Genomic DNA, 17658 nt, shown 5'->3' on the forward strand with positions numbered 1-17658 from the left:
CAAATTTATTTCTAAAATAAATTGTCAAATATTGCCTCATTTGAAAATCTCAATAACTTTGCCATCTTTTCTCTGGAATGACATCCCTTTCTTTTGTCTGTCTCACAAACAGTATTTCAGTCATAAAAGTAAATTACTACTCCACATGAATCCATTTTAATCATACTATTTTTATTTGAAATACGATTTAACAAAGATATACAATGGCAGTTAACAAAATGGCATTCACAATATTTTAACACTCAAACACCATTAATATCCTTTTTGATCACTGTTATCGCCATATAAAAAAAAAAACCCAGTTAGATTAATTTTGTTATGCTTAGTATCAAAACATTAAAAAACAAACAAACAAATCGAACACTTCCTGGGGGGGAAACCAGACTCATCAGTCACTGTCTGCGTCATCACTGATGATCCCCTGCAGGTTGGCCCATTCTGACATTTTCCTGCGACCTCTGTGGGTATTGTTTTCCTGATCACTGTCTGATTCTGAGTTTAGAGTGCGCTGATATTCAGAGGACGGACAGTCCTGTTGTTTCTGACTTGCTGAGGCTCCCCTGCGTGTAGGTCGACCTTGGAAGAAACCATATTAAAGGTTCTGAATCGCAACATAACTGACGCTACTGTCTACACCACTTCAGTATTCACCACAAGATGAGCATTGTGCATTTCTCCACATAAGCAGGTAATAAACCAAAGCTACAAGGTCTAGGATTCCCATCTAAAAACAAGGAAACGTAAAACTATTCAAGATATTTTTGCAGTTGTTTGCGTATCTGCTCAAAAAATATAGATTTAAATTGTTATTAAAATCATCATTAAATCAGATTAACAATAAGCATAAACAACAATGTCAATTTGTTTTGCGTTAGTTGCATCCTTTGAATCATGGTGTCTACAGCGCTGTATTTGAAACAACTCTGAAGGAGTCATAGTATGACAAGAGAGCTGGTTACCTTGTGTGGTAATGATGTTGTTGACATCAAGAGCAGCCAGTTCTTGAGCTCGCTCTCTCTTCATTCTGACCTTTTTACATTTCTGAATAGTTGGCTGACCTGTGTGGAAGACAATAAGCTTTAAGTCATCAAACTGCGTAATGAAAAAAATTAAAAATTCAAACTGTCAACAATTAATTTTCATGTTTGTTCAATACGGAAACAACTTGGCTACCATGTGATGACCCTGCTGTTGAGGGAAAAAGCCAATGTTGTGACATTTCCTTAAAGCCTCAAAGCCTACGCAAATGTAACCACATAGACTACAAAATAAAACCAGATAGTTTCTATCTGCAGAATCACATGGACTCTAAAAATGTTTTAGAGTTAGAGTATATAAAAAAAAAGAAGTTCTGTTAAGACGATTTGCCCATGTGGTTCAATTCAAAAATGAGGTTTAGTTTTTTTCAGTTTATGGACCAAACCTGGGAACTTTTTATATGTTTCTAGAGATAGGGTGTTAACTTTTAGTTTTTTGTTTTGGGGCTCCTCTATCAAGCTCGAAGAAACCCCTGGCAGTGTTTGGTCAGTGGCTAACTTTAAGTATCTATGTGTGCTGTGATTAACGATTGATCGCTGGCAACTATATTAGATAAAACGGCTCACTGACAAATCATCTAATTAGCTAATACACTCAATGCATTTAGGCATGTAGACATGGTCAGGAAGATCTGCTGAAGTTCAAACTGAGCATCAGAATAGGGAAGAAACATGATTTAAATGACTTGTTGTTGGTGTCAGGTGGGCTGGTCTAAGTATTTCAGAAGCTGCTGATCTACTGGGATTTTCCTTCACAACCATCCATAAGGTTTCCAGAGAATTATCCGTGAAAGAGAAAATATCTAGACAGGAAATTCTTTGGGCGAAGAGGACTTATTGATATCAGAGGTCAGAGGAGAATGGCCCGATTGTTTCAAGTTGATAGGAAAACAACGGTAACTCATGGTTTCACTCTTTAGGGTTGGGTAATTGCTAAAGAATCTAAATCTGCAAATAAGCCAGAATGCATTTCTTCATTTTTATTTGACAAAAAAGGGTTCCTACTCACCATGTACACCAAGCTCTTCAAGCTCCTTCTTCAGAACAGCCACCTGGGAGCGGATGGAGCGGCAGTCCTCCAGCAGTTTCTTGTAATTTCTCCTCACGCCGCAGAGGGCAATGTAACGTTTGAGCCTCGCCACTGATTTGTCATCAGACTGCAGGATGAAGCCGAGGAAAAACAAGGTGTGAAAAGAAAAAGATATTTTTAATAGATCTTCATTACAGCCTCACATTATATAGTTTTCAGGGTTATCTCTCTTTTAGTCTAGTTTTGCAGATTTGATTGAAAGCAGCTAAATAAACACAACTATAAAACTTTACTCAGTATTGTGTTTAATTAAAGGATCAGATACATCCAGAAACAAAATAATTCAGGTTCTCCTTTGTAAGATATGAAAGAATGCTTCTGTTGTGTGCACCACCAAGTACAATACAGATTAAATGTGTGTTAAAGTTTAGTTTCGTCTGACTCTCACCTTTGGTTTTCTGGTGCTCTCATCTTTCTTCACACTCTTCTTCATCTTCTTTTTATCAGTCTTATTTTCTTTTTCATCTTCCAAAGAAGGTAGTGATGAATCTGAGTCTGGGTCACTGGTTTTCTTTTCCACTTTTGTATCTTCTGCAACACATCAGTAAATCACAACTTAAGTGGACTAGTACTTGTATAATGCTTTTCTATACTAATTGAGCAGTCAAAGTGCTTTCTTACCACAAAGCTCACTCACCCAATCATAAACAGTCGCTTTTTTCCTGCCCCTAAGTGCTTTTAATCTAACGTTTACACACTCACACTCCAATAGATACACTTGGGACCACTCACGGTTCAGCATCTTGCACTGAACCCCACAATTCTGTACAAGCTGGGGAATGAACCACCATTTTTCCAATTAACAGACGATCCCAACTCAGAAACTCCACATATCAAGCAATTAAATATTGTGCCAACAAACGTAATAAATAATTTTTTTTTTTTTTTTGCATGATCACCTTTTTCACTGTCAGAAGACTCGTCACTCTTAATTTTGTCACTCGTTTCTGACTTGCAGTCTCCAACTGATTCGTTTTCTGCATCACTCAGTGGCGTTTTCCTTCCTTCATCTTCACTGCTGGTTCTTGTCTCGACGTTCTTTCTCACCATTTTCTTTGGACTGTCACTGCAGTTGCTTTCCTCACTGAGTTCCTCATCAGAAGACTCGTCACTGTCAATTTGACGATTTTCATTTCTCTTTTGTTGTGATTTTTTCACCTCTGGCTCTTCACCATCAGCTTGAGATTTGGCATTTTCTTCATCATTGCTGCTTTCTTCACTTTCTGTTTTGTTGTCCTCTTGAGCCTCAGATTCTGTCATTATTAACCCACAAAAGGACATAATTGTATAATTTACAAAGAAAATATATTTGAATTGCAATCTTGAAATGGTCAAATACACTTGCCTTTACTTCTAATAGTAAGTAAAAATACTGCATAACCCTACAAATCGCTTAAGGCTCTTAATTCATGTTGGCTTGCCCAGTTTTGGCCTCCTGCTGGGTTACAAGTTAGCTAACTTACAATATGACCAAAAAGGAAGTTGATGCTGAAGGCAGACAATTTCAAATGAGATAGAAGAGTCAGTAGCCTAGATCTTTACTGAACACAAGCAGAGGTCTGTGTACCCATTTATCAAAGGATCATTTCTGTTTCCATGTTACATCATTTGTGCCATCATTTTGAAATAAATTGTAAAACAGGGTATTACAAGCTGGCTGCAGGGTATCCTTTCTGCAGGTCTGTAATCAGAACGCACTCGCAAGGTTTGGGTGCTTTAGTTGGACCAAACTGCATGTTAAAAAGCTTCATTTGCTAAACGATGTGCACAAACTGTATATGTCTATAGGCTTTCATTTCCCAGTGTTGTCCTTAGTTAAAATGAATTAGACACTACTGACCTACCTGATGATGAGCTTGAATGATTATTTCGTGATTTCTTTGCCCTGGATTCATCTTCACTCTCACTCATGACCTCATCATTTCCATTTTCTCTCTTCCTTTTGTTCTGGGGCTTCTTAGTCTCTGAGTCACTTTCACTTTCATCATTATCCTATGAGGAAAATCAACAATTATAAAGATGATAACTATGGAACTAAAATGTAAATGTAAAAGACTGATAGACGATTATTTTATGTATTATATATATACATAAATTCTGATCTGCCACAAAATTAAAACAACCTGCAAAACAACAGATAAATCCCTCTCATACTACCAACTATGAGACAGGACCTCTGTTACACAGGGCTATTCTGTTGCGTCTTGCACGTGGATGCTGGGATTGCTTTTGATCCTGTAGATTGCAGAAGTGATGCTCTCTGTATGGGCTTGTTTCAGTGCATATGGGTGCTTCCCAAAGGGTTGATTCTATTCTGGACGTCCGCTACATCGATGTGAACATGAAACGCGAGTCTGATTCTTCTGCCAAAGTGTGGGCAGGATCTTTTATATTTGCACACACATGATTTCATTTTGAATTTCACTGAATCCGTGTTTTTTGAATGTGGCACAGCTCAAAAATTAAGCAAATGCTTGATCATCTCTGCTTGATGGAATCAGGATATGAGGAGTTTGAAGGTAGCCAAGTTTGAGGGATTGTACTACTAGAGAAGGGCTCTGCAGTTGGAGAGAGCTGTTGCCATTGGGAGATGGAGTAATGTTTACATGAATGATAAATGTCAAAATAAAAGCCACATGAGGACCTAAGGTTTCTCAGCAGAAGTTTGCACTGTCTGTGAACGCTTTAATGATGTGGCTGATCAGTGTATATCATTATCTATACGGAAAAGCAAAAACAGGTACCTGCATTTTCATCAGTTCCTCTTGCACCACCTGTTTCATGAAAGTTTTTACTTCTGGACTTAATGAGTCACATTTGTTGTGTGCCTGATATCTCTTTTTTAAAATTCCCAAGGTCAGCGTGCTGGAATAAAACAGCAGAAAGATTACATCTGTGAGTGGCAGGAAGGCTCTCATTTACAGTAACTGCCACATTTGAGGTTTAGGCTTTTGAACACACTGAAAATTACATCTAAAAACGGGAACATCCTTCATAACAGCCTGGCACTAATCGATGCCTGCGAGAGAAGCTACTTGCACTTTTTGCAAAACTATAATATTTAGGTTTTAAAAACCCAAAATGTCACTGAAAGATCGATACGCTAGCATCAGAAAACATCTCGAAGGAATGAAATCAATAATAAACAGAGAACTCGTTAATATAATACTTTTAAAATATGTCCCATCTTCTCAGTAGTAAATGGCACATTTGGGGTTGATTTTTACTTTTAGAACGGACAACATGCTGCTGGCTGGAGTATTCAAACAACTCAGCTACATTAACCGAATCGCATTGATTTCAGTTTAAGTAACCGAATGCTAACTAAAAACGTTAGGCCCATGTCGTTTATTGTTAGCACAAACACGTCTTTAATGCTTCCACTGTACCTTAGGTCTGCCTCGCCACGGAGTTGACCACACACGAACCTGCGGATACCTGCTGCCTCCTTCTCCGACACCATCCTAACACACGCTGGAAGATTCTTTTTGGCGGCGACTCCGGGACCTCCGCGCGTAATGGGAAGTGACGTCAGATACACCACGCCCCTTCAGTGTAGTAAACAATTGAGAGAACCACAAAAAAGTTTCGTACCAGTGTTGTGTTTTGTTAGTTTTATTTCTAAGTTTTATTTTTATATTTCATTTGGACTTTTTTAAAAAAATTCAGTTTATTTGCAGTTAGTTCCTGGAGTGTTTTTGCTCGTTTCAGTTTAGTTATTGTTTCGAAAATGTTTAGTTTTATATAGTTTTTATTAGTTTCTATGTTAGTTTTTGTCTCTAGTATTAGCTGTTTTAGGGCATAGGCTAGAGCAAAGTTTTAGTAAAATCACTACAGATATTACCACAGAAACAGAAATTTCTTAAATCAGCTGACCCCCAGTCTTGCAGCTATCCAGAGTCTCAGCATGTTCATCAAATCCTCAGATTTTACCAGATTAACAAATACTACAACTAATTAACTCCATTTTTAAATTAATTTTATTCTATTTAATTTTCCAGGATCATAAAACAGTTTGTTAGTTTTTAAAAAAACATTTATCCTTGTTTCCTATATGTGATGAATGTGCTGTAGTTCTATCTTAATGTAAGATAAAAAACAAAACAGCTGTAATAAGGCATACAATCCTTAGTTTGTTGACCATGGCAATATGAAATGTATATGTAACCAATTTTGTTGAATCATGTCTTTCAGTTTTTATTCAGTTAGTTTTCAGGTTTTTCTTTTTGTTAATTATCGTCTCTCTTTTCTTGTCTATGTGTGGAGCTGTTTGCATATTGTTGGGAAGGACAATACTAAATACTGGGGGCTGCTAATAGCTAATAAAATTTGTACTTTCCATTATAATTTCACTTTATTCTAATACCAAATATATCCCAAATACTTAGTAATAGAAGGCACTAGATAATAAGATAATTTTAATTTATAAAAGCAAATAATAATGAATTATCTAAAAGATTTCCCCCCCCTTTTTCATTTTTTTCTCTTTATATGAGAGTTAACTGGAGCTGTTTCTGCATTGTTTTCAATACAGTAATGACCAGTCAGACTGTACTGGTGTTTTTAAAACTAGAAATAGAAAACCTTAGAGATGTTCCACAGATGTAGTAAAGGAGGACCTAAAGAGGGGACATTGTAACACTGGAAGTGAGCAGCCCAAAGAAGATGATGATCACCCACCCAATGAGGCCATTGCCCAAATGAGAGAAAGAGATTCACTCTGAAACTAATATGTTTGGCTTTTGCACATATGTTTAATTAAAGTCAGCATGGTAGTTTTTATGTAATATTACAGAAAGAACATGTTATAAGAAAGTCTGTTTTGTAAAGTATCTTAGAAATAAAAGGGGCAAAAAACCCAAAAAACAGTCCAAACTAGATTTCAGTCATTTATTGAAATATTTCCATGACAACTATTGGACGGAAATTACATTAGTGCATATTTCAAGATTATTTTATAAAAGATCTGAGTTACATATTGCTCTCATTCAGATTTTCCAGTATTCAGAGTGATTAGGGTTACACACTAGTGAAGATTAGAAAGACAATCCTCTCCCTGAGAGAACAAAAAATACAACCCAGTACACACACCACTTTTGTCATCACTATATGGCCAAAGAAAAACAACATAAAAGAAACAAAAAAACCCCAAAATTCTGTAGTTTAGTTTAAGACAGAAGAAGTGAAAGTCTTATGGCTCAGAACAAAATGCAAAATCCAAGAAATGGTTTCGGTTCCTCTTGAAAACTTAAACTGAAATGTAAGCTTACAATTTATTCATTTACAGGAGTAAATTCAAATTTTGAGTGCAGAGAGAGTGCAACGTACCTTTTCTGAAATTAAAACTCGTTTGAGCACGAGTGAACACAAAGACTCAATACAAAAGTTAAATACCAAATAATAAATTAGGTTCATAAATTAATAAAAAAACATCTTGAAGCAACAGCTGTAATAACATAAATAAAGAAAACTGAGCTTCTCATCATCTACAAGCCTCCCCCCCACACCAAAAAAAAAAAAAAAAAAAAGGCTACTGTGTCTTATTCCAGTGTTGCAATATCTAGGCTCAACTTCACCGTCCTCTGTCCATCAATGTTCGGCAGCATCTCACTCCAGAGGAGAAAGGGGAATAAAGTTTCACAGCCTGCATAAACTGACACAGTGTTTCCTACAAGTCACACACCGAAAAGGCTGCCTGTGCATGTCATTAAAACCCACATGGACATTAGGTTGTCTGCTCTAAGATAAAGATGGGAGGACATTGGGTTTTGAGGACTATTCAGTAGCTTGCAGGAGGTTCATTAACCTCTGAAAAGTAATGTCTACGCCAGTATCAGTACCAGTATTTCCCATCGAAAGACTGTACACACGTTGTTTTCATGTAAACAAATGCATTTTCCTTTCCACGCACACTCAGACCTAAATTTACAAATCAGTCATCAGCCAACATTTCTGAAAAGTCTGAGGACATTTAATGAAATTACGTACCAAACTATTGCTGTCATCGAAGACGTGTTTTTCATTCCCTTAACATTCAAAAAACAAACAAACAAAAAAAATCCCAACAAAGTTTAAGTCCCTTTCTCCTGCTTTGTTTTGACATTTTTAGTCCTTATACACAGTTTGCTGACCGTGGCCTCTTTCATCATGCATTATGTGTCTCCGTACGTGGATCCGTCGTACTCGTCTATCCCCTCCCACGGCACCCTCTTCCTCTGACTGACCAGCTCCCAGCGATGAACCGGAGCCTCTTGAATCTAAAAGGTGCAAGCCTCCTGGTCCAGATCCTCTGTTGTTCTCATAGATGAGGATATTGAGGGTTTCTTCAAATATTCGGGCTTCGGGAAACTCAACCTAGAAGCACAGGTGTTTGGGAAAGGTCACTGAATATTTATTTGCTCTGTACAACAACCTGAAAATGTGCTTATTTGTAATAAGCATATGTTCAGGGCATAAGCCCAATATAAGGTGTTGGTACAGGAATAAGTTTAAAAAACATAATTGCATATCACTGTCATCCAACCACATGCTTCCTGCCTCTTAACGTAGAAAGCTCAATAACTGACTCCAGTGGGAGGGTTTTCTCTTCTTTGGATTTACTGTAGGTTAATTAAAAGGCTGCCATCATTACCAGACAGCAAGTAAGTGTATTTCTCAAAAATGTTGATCAAATGCTTTAATATTTATTAAACAATGCTTACTTTGGTCTGCTTCTTCTCTGTAGCATAGACAATGGAAGTGCAGCACACTTCAGCAATCTTGCGGCCTTCGCCATAAAAAGACCAGCAGCAGATCTCATCCCCCAGCACGTCTTTGACAAACAGGACGCGGCCATTAAATCGCAGCACGAGTTTGTCGAACAGTTCAATGTTCTTCAGCAGGTTATCGTCAGAGTTGCTGGACACAGCAGAGCAAGAAAAAGTAAGCATCTATGAACTTTGTGGATTCATTATCATTTTAAAAATCCAAAGATCTTACCTGGTGTATGAGTATTTGTTGTTTCCTCTGTTGTTCTGCAACTTTACTACTGGCTAAAAGAGCAAGAAAGAGCAATATTATATTAATAAGAGGGTACGTTTAATACAACCTAAAACGAGACAAACACTTAAACTGTCTCTTTCTAGTTAACAGTAAGTGAGGAGCCTTAAACCAAAGGGGTCATTTCAGTAGAAAACACACTGCTGGTGAACAACACAATAACAACAAAAATATAAGTGCAAGCATCTAGTGCAGGGGTCAGCAACATCTAAAATGAAGATAACACTGTATATATTGTTTTTACCTTTATGCTTTGTGTGAACAACTAAGGTGTGTTGCTTATGAAATCCATGAAGTGCTACAGAGAAAATTACATTTTATTTATGTAATTAACACATTTTGAACTCTTAAAGAAATATAACAAAAGGAAAGACACCCAGCTGAACTAAAATGATCCATGTAGCAAACAAAAACTGTTGTGAGCCGCCCCCCTTATATCACCTTTGGGCTTTTGGAGCCTTGACCTGACTTTTAAAAAAAAATAATTGGAAAAAAAGCACTATGCTGCTGAAAAATGAAAAATACTGCCTAAATATGTATTTTACCAGGTTAATGTGTGTGGCCGGGTGCGGTCTGCAGCACTGCTGCAGGGGAGGCGGATTCACCTGAGTGGCACCCGCAATCACGCCTCGCCGCCTTAACGTCTGTGTTATCTATGCTGTTGTTGGTATATGTCGGGCTGTGAAAAGCTACAGCCGGCTGTGTGCGTACAGCAACCGTTTTGCGAAAAGTGGTCAATAAAGAGATGCTGAAAAGCGTGTTCATGCAAACATCGTCGGGTCTGCCGTGATATGTTTACAATGGGACTTCTGCTCCTGAACCTCTGCACACAGCGTATGCAAATCGGGGCTGTACTTTCAGCTTTACGCAGGACTGTAAGCTGCCATCTGTGAGGCGTGAGCGGTGTTTGTTTTTAACATAGTTCACGGTGGAGAATAGCTGCTGACAATGTGGATCTGAAGATCGATAACTGGCCTACCTGGGGTTGAAAGTCTCGATAAATGCACGGCGTTTCTGCGGGTATACCGGCTTCCGCGAGTGTGACGCTTATTTTGAGCAATGAAAAAAAGAATAAAATTTTATTTTATTTTTATATTTCAATGTCACAATAATCTTCCAATTTAGAACTACAAGTTAAAAAAAAAAAAAACTAACATAAATAGAATACACTTCAAATTTATTTCCCCAAACCACCCGGAGCCGCACTATAAGGACTAAAGAGCCGCATGCGGCTCCGGAGCCGCAGGTTGCCGACCCCTGATCTAGTGCTACACGATCAATTTCCTACAAACGTATTGTGAAAGTTTCTGGACACAGAAAAGCTTAAGGGCTTTTATTTTGAAACTCACAAAGGAAATGCTGAGTTTCTATTGACAAGGTAATGCTGTAATTTGTGAAATGGGAACCACACTCTTTACACAGATGTTTTAAGAAAAACAGGTCCGTCTGTAATATAAGAGTGCTTCAGATAAAGCCCTGCTACCTTCTTTAGTTGAGAAAAATAAAAGCTCTTTTTTCAAGTACCAGCAGTGTCTGCTGGAGCCTGTAACAATCTCAGCTTTTTTTCTTATTCACCAAAGTAATACAATACTATACTGGGCCCCACCTCTTGATTTTCTTCTGAAATATTTTCTCTCCTAGATAATCCACAATCAACAGTCTGTTGTATTGTTGAAAAGTGGAAGCATTTAGAAACCACAGCAGCTCAGCCATGAAGTGTTAGACCACGTAAAGTTTCAGAGCGGAGGTTGCCGAATGCTAAGGTGTATAGTGAGTAAAAACTGGAGAGCTCAAAACCTCCTCTGGGATTAACATCAGCACAAAAACTGTGCCAACCTGTGTCTGGAGCTTCATAGCATGGGTTTCCAGGGGCGTGCAGCTCCTGTAGGTTTAATGTAGCACAGTGCTTACAACTTATACTTACAAGCATTTTAAGCTTGAATATAATTACTGTTGTGTTTTGTTTTTTTGATCAATATTTTTCTCTTGTGCATCTTTTTCCATCTCCTGGCAGGGCTCTAGAGTGCGACTAATTTGGTCACAAATGCAACCACATTTTTCAATGGTGCAACTAAAAAAAAAAAAATCTTTGGTCGCACCAGTACGACTCTCCGTGTGGTCATCAACAGACACACATTATGCCCCTATTGGACTAAACCAATCCAGAATCAGAGATAGTAAGGGGCGGAACCTCTCTGATTGGCCGTGGTCCAGTTGAAAGTGCAGTTGGAAGAGGGAGGTGAGTAGCTTGAATAAAGCGATATTGATTCATTAAATCCTGAATCGACTTTTAAATATAAATGTGTTTTGCCAGAAATGCCAGATTCTCAGATTAAAGCTCACAAAACTATTTCAACAACCACCAAACAGTAGATGAAAGCAGGTACACGGATTCCACACAAAGACGTAAACACAGAGCGGACCCGACGCATCAGAATCAGTTTTCTCTTTCTCACCCGCACGTAGACGGACACGCTGTCAGAGCTCAGCGATTCTGATGCGTCGGGTCCGCTCTGTGTTTACGTCTTTTTGCGCTGATTCTGAGCTGCAGGTTTTGTCTCCCTCCAACCAAAATTCACCGAGCCAGCAGCAAAAGAAGCAGCAAACTACGCTTCACATTTGATAAATGTCGTCATGAATTCCCTCTGACTTTTGCTGTTTTGCTTTACACACTTCATGCACAGCTCTCTCTCTCTGTGTACTTCAAGAACAGTTTCCCGTCTCAAATCTCTGTTTTCTGCATTATTCATTGGCTTATTACCCACCAGTCTACCATTTTTTTTTTTTTTTTGAAACAGCGGCCACTGTCTTTTTCTTTTCTTTTTTTTTTTTTTTTTACTTAAATGACCTCGGACAAGAAAGCTGCTGTTCAATACTGAAGAAACTTTTTAAAATTATGCAAAATTGCAGAATATTTTGAAGGTTATCTGCTATAAAAAGCCAGGCCAGAAAAATCTCCTTCATGTTTTTCTGTGTTTTATTCTCAGTTACTTTGACACAAAGGCTTCAGCTGTGATGTTCACAATTCTGATGAAGTCTCACATCTATCAGTACTGATAAATGATCAGAATTATATTTCTGACGTCTGAGGCAAAATTGAATCAAATCAGGACTTTGAGAACCGGAATCGAATGGATTACAGAAATCAGTGATGATACCCAGCCCTAGTGAGTAGCCTAAACCCGACAGAAGTGGATGTAGCTGTGGGTAATAAGAAAAGATGAAAAGAACTATTGATAACTTTTTTGTTAAGTTAAGGCCTGATCAGTCTGAAATTCACAGCCAGTGCTCTGACACAGAGCCATCAATCTTTGAACGTTGAAAAAGCACAGTGTATCCAGAAAACACATTATGTGCTGCAATAAATGCACTGCCCAAATGTTCCCTCTCCTCACTGCCTTTCAGCAGCAGGCAGCAGCAAACAGGTCGTCAGAGGAGGCCGATGTGATGATTAAGTTTAACATTTTCTACAATATTGCCAAAACACTTTAAGCACAAGATTGTTAGTTAATCATTTACAAATGAATATTGTCTGTATGGACTGCAATTCCCCCCCCAAAAAAGTGCACATGTAAAACTGCGGTGTTAAGCGATGCGGTTGAAAAATTTGAGTGCGCCTAACCTAACCGTGCGCCCATGGCAAACAGTTAGTCTAGAGCCCTGTCCTGGGTACAGCATCAGTCACTAATATTAGGCATTTAAGAAATGTTTAAGAAAATGACTGATTCCAAAACATTAAATACTACATAACTATCTGCCAGCACTCAGCATCTCCAAATTGCATTCACAAACAGCTAGACAGTCATTACATATGCATCCAGCTTAGGGGCCAATTGATGAAGCTTGAATTAAATTTACCTTTCTACATGTAGCAATCATCCTCTGTTCTTCTTTGGCTGAGGTGATCATGGGTATGCGGCATACACTTTCAAAGACATCCTTTTGTTTCTGGAAGTAAAGAAAACATGTCAAAATTTGTACATGTTTCATTTTATTAAAGTCCACAAAAAAGATATCCACGTGTTTACCTGCATGACACCGAGGCAGTGTTGGACGAGTCCCTGGACCCGGTAGTACTGGGCCTCTTTTAGAACTTCATCTAGTTCTCTGTGGTCCTCCGGAAGTGGTACTGAGCCATCTCGAAGGAAGTTCAGAACCAGCTCAAAATGTCGACCAGATCTATCCAAAACTACCCACCCTGGAGCAAAACGGAGAGTAATTTCAGGAATTTTAATTCAGGTTATTATGCTTATATTATATTATATTTACTGAGGTAGTCAAGAGGTCCCTTTAATGTGTTAGCATAACAGCTAACAAAGAGGATACAACATAATTCAATATTTACCAGCTTTGCTTTCAGAGTCAACGTTATTTTGGTGGGACTTTTAAAACAGTAGTATGGTTAATAAGGCATACTCTTGGGACTCTGACACATACAAAAATGTTTTAAAAATAAAACAAAACAAAACAAATATTCAGAATTCAGTGTTGGGTTTATATTAAATGACTACTGGAGTTAATTAAGACAAATGCGTTGCAAATGCGTACAATATGATGTACAATATGATGTACAAGCAATGATTTGTACATATTTGTTGCACCCATGCGCGCGCTTTTTCTCCCAGTATTCTGTGGGAGGGGCAAAAATTCCTGTTCTGATGTTGAAAGTTGCCAACCTCTGCACTAGGTGATCAAAACTGTAGAAGCAGCCATTCTTGTGAATTGTGGACAACCTCGTAGATGGAAAGATAGATGGATAGATATAGAAAGAGAGTATAGACATATACAAAAAAGGACTATCTCAGTAATAAATGGCCTTTTTTGGAATTTTGCAAATTTGCACATGATGTGAGTGATCGTTCATTTATTCATTATTTTGTTTTGGTTGTTATAAATGCTTACAAGATGAAAAGAACGACAACATGTGAACGCTGCAGAAGTGTAAACAACTTAAAGAAAATAAAACCTGACAGCTGTATTTACCAATAAGTGATGGATATGAGGTTAACCCATCAGTATTGTAAGGATTTTGGCTGAATTGGTGCAAAACTGAATGACTTCCAAAGTGTAAGACTTTCTGTTCAAGCCCATTTTTTTAGGTCTCCTCACGTAAAATAAACCCTACACCTTCTATACAGTGCAAGTCTTGGTGACAGGATACTGCAACAGCCGTTTGACACAACTTCCGTTTTAGATTCTGCTTAGAGAATACACAGTAACTGAGAGTTATCATTAAATTCTGGAAATAAGTATAACTAGGGATGGGTATCGAAACCCGGTTCTTGTTGGCATTTTTGCAAACGATTCCCTTATTGATTCCAGTCGCCCCGAATGACGTCACCACGTTGCGGAGCTTCATTTACCTGGCAGGAAACGTGGCGCCTAAGCGGCTCAAAAGTTTGGTTATACTTTACGAGAACGGATGACAACAGGGCAACACGCAATACTTGCAAAGTAGAGATTTCATTTAAGGGAGGAAACACTATGAATATGCAAAAGCATTTTCTCACAAAACACACGATAACCTTAAATGAATGTCGTGTTTTTAATTCCGCTCCGGACTCGTGAATCTCAACCCAGCACGTCCTCTCCCGTTAATGCAGCAGGTAAATGATCAACTAACAGTGCATATTATGTTAGCGCAATCTGGACATTACTGGATATTCTTGTGTAATTGCTACAGAATAATTTATGGTATACTTTGTTATTGCTACAGAAGAATATTTATTTTATTATTTTACATTTACATTTTTTTTCTGGGGAACCTGTGACACCCCATTGAAGAGCTGTAGGCTGTGGATCTCTTAAGATCTCACTGTTGGGTTTGTAAGGCCATGTTACTCCTAAATTTCTATCTTCTTCAAAAAGAAGTTATGAAACAAAGTTCTAAGCTAATCGACCTTAGTGTTCTCCTTTTTAAAAAAAAATAAGAATCAATAAGAGAATCGATAAAGAATCAAACTGTTAAACAGAATCGAAAACTGAATCGTAATCGTGAAAATCTTATCTATTCACATCCCTAAGTATAACTGCATAAAACCTTGCCTCAAACTCTCAACATCATGTTAAAACTCCTGATATCAACAACACCGTCTTCAAAATCTTAGTGCTCACCAAAGAGATACATCCACCCACCTTCTGAGTCTATGGTAACATCAGTTTCTCCATTGCACATGCTCCGCAGCAGACTGTCTTCCTTGCTTAATGTCTGGATGGTTGTATAATGCAATGAGCCACCAACATTTAACTTGATGTACTTGCTCCCCAGCAGACCCTGGTTCCTGTGCTCATCTGTGTGAAGGCAGGCAGGCTGGGAAACAGCGGACTGGGCAGAGTCGGCAGCATGACTGCCGACTGAAGCCTCAGCAGACATGGGGTTGAAGGGTCACTTTCTGACTGAAATACACAAGAGTCTTATATTATTTATGCCACTGCTGATAATTATCCTATTTCAGCTGCTTCTTAACTGAGAGTAACATAATAGCTCTTAGACTTTAGGAGAATAGCTTTGTATCTGAGCTACTTTCTGCTTTCTTTCTTCTTTCTGCTCTGTAGCTGATGTTATGATTATCTGTGTCTATAGAAGCCACATATAATGACGAATATAAAAAAAAATTCAAGTCAGAACAAAGTGCACTGGGAAATGGAGTAAGTGCTCATGAGGGTGTGAGCATAAGTAAAATAGATAGACCTATTAACTTAACAGGGTTATTATAGTTTTATATTTTCAAATTACTTTTCATTTAGTTTTAATCTTCGAAAAAATTGTATTAGTCTCTGTTTGACATCTTTTTAAGTAATATTGTATTTAGAGTAAATGCCAGATGCAACATTTAAGAAAATAAAAATATTAGAATAAAAACACATTGTTTTTTTTCAAAGCAGTGTGGGTGAAAGTAGTGTTTTTTGTTCGTTTGTTTTTTAATCTTTTTTTTTTTTTTTTTTAAATCTACTTAACTAAAATATTCCTTTCCTCATATCTAGTTTTAGTGAACTATAATAACCTTAATCATTAATCACGGTGGGGAATTTAAAAAGAGTTTCAGCTGATCTTTGTGTTACTATGACATTAATACACCGTGTGGGTGTTTAGATTTCTTCTTTTTTTTTTTTTTTAAAAAAAGGGCCAAATTACAACTGTCACCAAACCTCTAAACCTGTACTAAAATCACATCATTTTCTCAGCCACATCCACTTTGTTTATTGTAATGATTGATTTTGAACATCTATCAGGACAAAACATTAGGATTAAATGACCATTTTTTTTCCCCAAACAGCAAACTGATTCAGACTAGCCCTTTTTACATAAAGCCCTGAGGCGTTACTGACAGCCATTGATTAGACAACATAAACACTTTCAGTCACATGAGGCACCTCAAATGACACCCCTGACTGACGTCTACTGTAATATGACAGCTGCTGACATATCGGACTATTAAACTGAAATTACACTGAGCTAGCTCATAATAAACTGTACTTACCACACTGAACATCCAAAGGTGTTAAGAGAGTGAACCTATCTAAGCTAACAAAACTAAAAATATAGCTTTAATTAGCCAGCAATCGTTAATCAACTAGCTAGCTTCTGTAAAGAGGCCAGGTGAATTTACGGCGCAGCTAACATCTGACGCCTCATTTTAATCGCACAGCTAAAGGAACGAGGCTAACAGCAGCTAGTCTACTCCGTCACGCTTTAAGCTACTAATGCTCATTTGCTCTGTACCGCTTAGTGACCAAGAACGCGAATTCCACATCCACTCCAATTTCACTGTTGGGCACAAAACTGCAGCTAGTATGATAAGCTAAATAGGTCAGTCGGAAGCGAAACTAGACATCTTCTTCCGCTATTTTCTTCTTCTACTTTTAACCGATCTTTGAATCGAATGACTGCCACCTATCGAGCAAGTGGTTAGTGCTTACACTAACTTGTTGTAATAGACTACCACACATTCATATTATTCTCTTTTTAACAGAACAACAGAATTTCTCTAAAAATATATTGAAATTACTATTTCTTTCGGGACCGGTGAGCGTCTCTGTTATAGCTGAGCCTTAGGCCGTGTATACACTGCCATCTACTGGTCACAGTGAGGAACTGCAACAATACAATATCCGTTCTGTTGTTTGCTCTTCGATGAGTTTTGAACAAAGACATGGTAGTGGGTTTAGGTTAATAAAAGTGATTCTAAACTGCCTGTAAGTGTTTGGTTAGTGGATGGAATGATTGTTTTAAAGATGTCTGTATTAATCTCTTTAACCTGGGCCAGTGACCAGCATTTGTTACACTGCAAATAACGGGTCTAAAATATAGGTATGCTCATAAACATGATTATGGTACTTGGAACACTGATATATACCAAAAGGGAAGTACAATGCGTGTTCACTGGACACTGACAACTGGGTCTGACTCAGAGTTTCAGGTCTTCCTACAATGTAAAACATTCACATTAACAAATTCAGATCTATAGTTTTATTTTTCACAGACTATAACAC

The 17658-nt window shown here is 37.8% G+C and overlaps 2 protein-coding genes across 3 annotated transcripts; both read right to left on the minus strand.

Annotated features, from left to right (window-relative positions):
- Positions 1-150: 150 nt before the first annotated feature.
- Positions 151-5672, minus strand: hirip3 (HIRA interacting protein 3). 2 transcript variants are annotated; one of them, XM_086290592.1, is made up of 8 exons: positions 5517-5672; positions 4872-4992; positions 3972-4119; positions 3027-3380; positions 2516-2655; positions 2047-2194; positions 960-1058; positions 151-576 (listed from the first exon to the last, which is right to left on the minus strand). In XM_086290592.1, exons 1-8 carry the CDS (start codon positions 5588-5590, stop codon positions 389-391), a joined length of 1272 nt encoding a protein of 423 aa, XP_086146718.1. In that variant the 5' UTR covers positions 5591-5672; the 3' UTR covers positions 151-388. The 2 variants fall into 2 exon arrangements, with proteins under 2 accessions (XP_086146718.1, XP_086146717.1); XM_086290591.1 differs by having other exon boundaries at positions 2516-2658.
- Positions 5673-6916: 1244 nt separating this feature from the next.
- kctd13 (potassium channel tetramerization domain containing 13) lies at positions 6917-17208 on the minus strand. The gene is made up of 7 exons (XM_086288901.1): positions 16647-17208; positions 15301-15561; positions 13194-13363; positions 13024-13113; positions 9106-9158; positions 8829-9024; positions 6917-8481 (listed from the first exon to the last, which is right to left on the minus strand). The coding sequence occupies exons 2-7, from the start codon at positions 15536-15538 to the stop codon at positions 8233-8235; spliced, it is 996 nt and encodes a 331-aa protein (XP_086145027.1). The 5' UTR covers positions 15539-15561; positions 16647-17208; the 3' UTR covers positions 6917-8232.
- Positions 17209-17658: the final 450 nt, after the last annotated feature.

This window comes from Aulonocara sp. 'chitande type north' Nkhata Bay, linkage group LG4 (assembly GCF_057382095.1).
Source record: "Aulonocara sp. 'chitande type north' Nkhata Bay isolate Kocher_YH1m ecotype deep benthic linkage group LG4, A_spYH_male_GT1.1, whole genome shotgun sequence".
Classification (NCBI taxonomy): domain Eukaryota; kingdom Metazoa; phylum Chordata; class Actinopteri; order Cichliformes; family Cichlidae; genus Aulonocara; species Aulonocara sp. 'chitande type north' Nkhata Bay.

Bases quoted from the DNA above. Each gene is read 5' to 3' on its own strand.
- hirip3 (XM_086290591.1), bottom strand. From the start codon at position 5,590: ATGGTGTCGGAGAAGGAGGCAGCAGGTATCCGCAGGTTCGTGTGTGGT. The intron at 3,381-3,971 runs GTAGGTCAGTAG...TAATAATGACAG, and splicing joins TCATTCAAGCTCATCATCAG to AATCTGAGGCTCAAGAGGAC. The intron at 577-959 runs GTAACCAGCTCT...GTTTCTTCCAAG, and splicing joins CAACATCATTACCACACAAG to GTCGACCTACACGCAGGGGA.
- kctd13 (XM_086288901.1), bottom strand. From the start codon at position 15,538: ATGTCTGCTGAGGCTTCAGTCGGCAGTCATGCTGCCGACTCTGCCCAG. The intron at 13,364-15,300 runs GTGGGTGGATGT...GTTTTGCTCCAG, and splicing joins TGTTACCATAGACTCAGAAG to GGTGGGTAGTTTTGGATAGA. The intron at 13,114-13,193 runs GTAAACACGTGG...CTTTACTTCCAG, and splicing joins ACTGCCTCGGTGTCATGCAG to AAACAAAAGGATGTCTTTGA.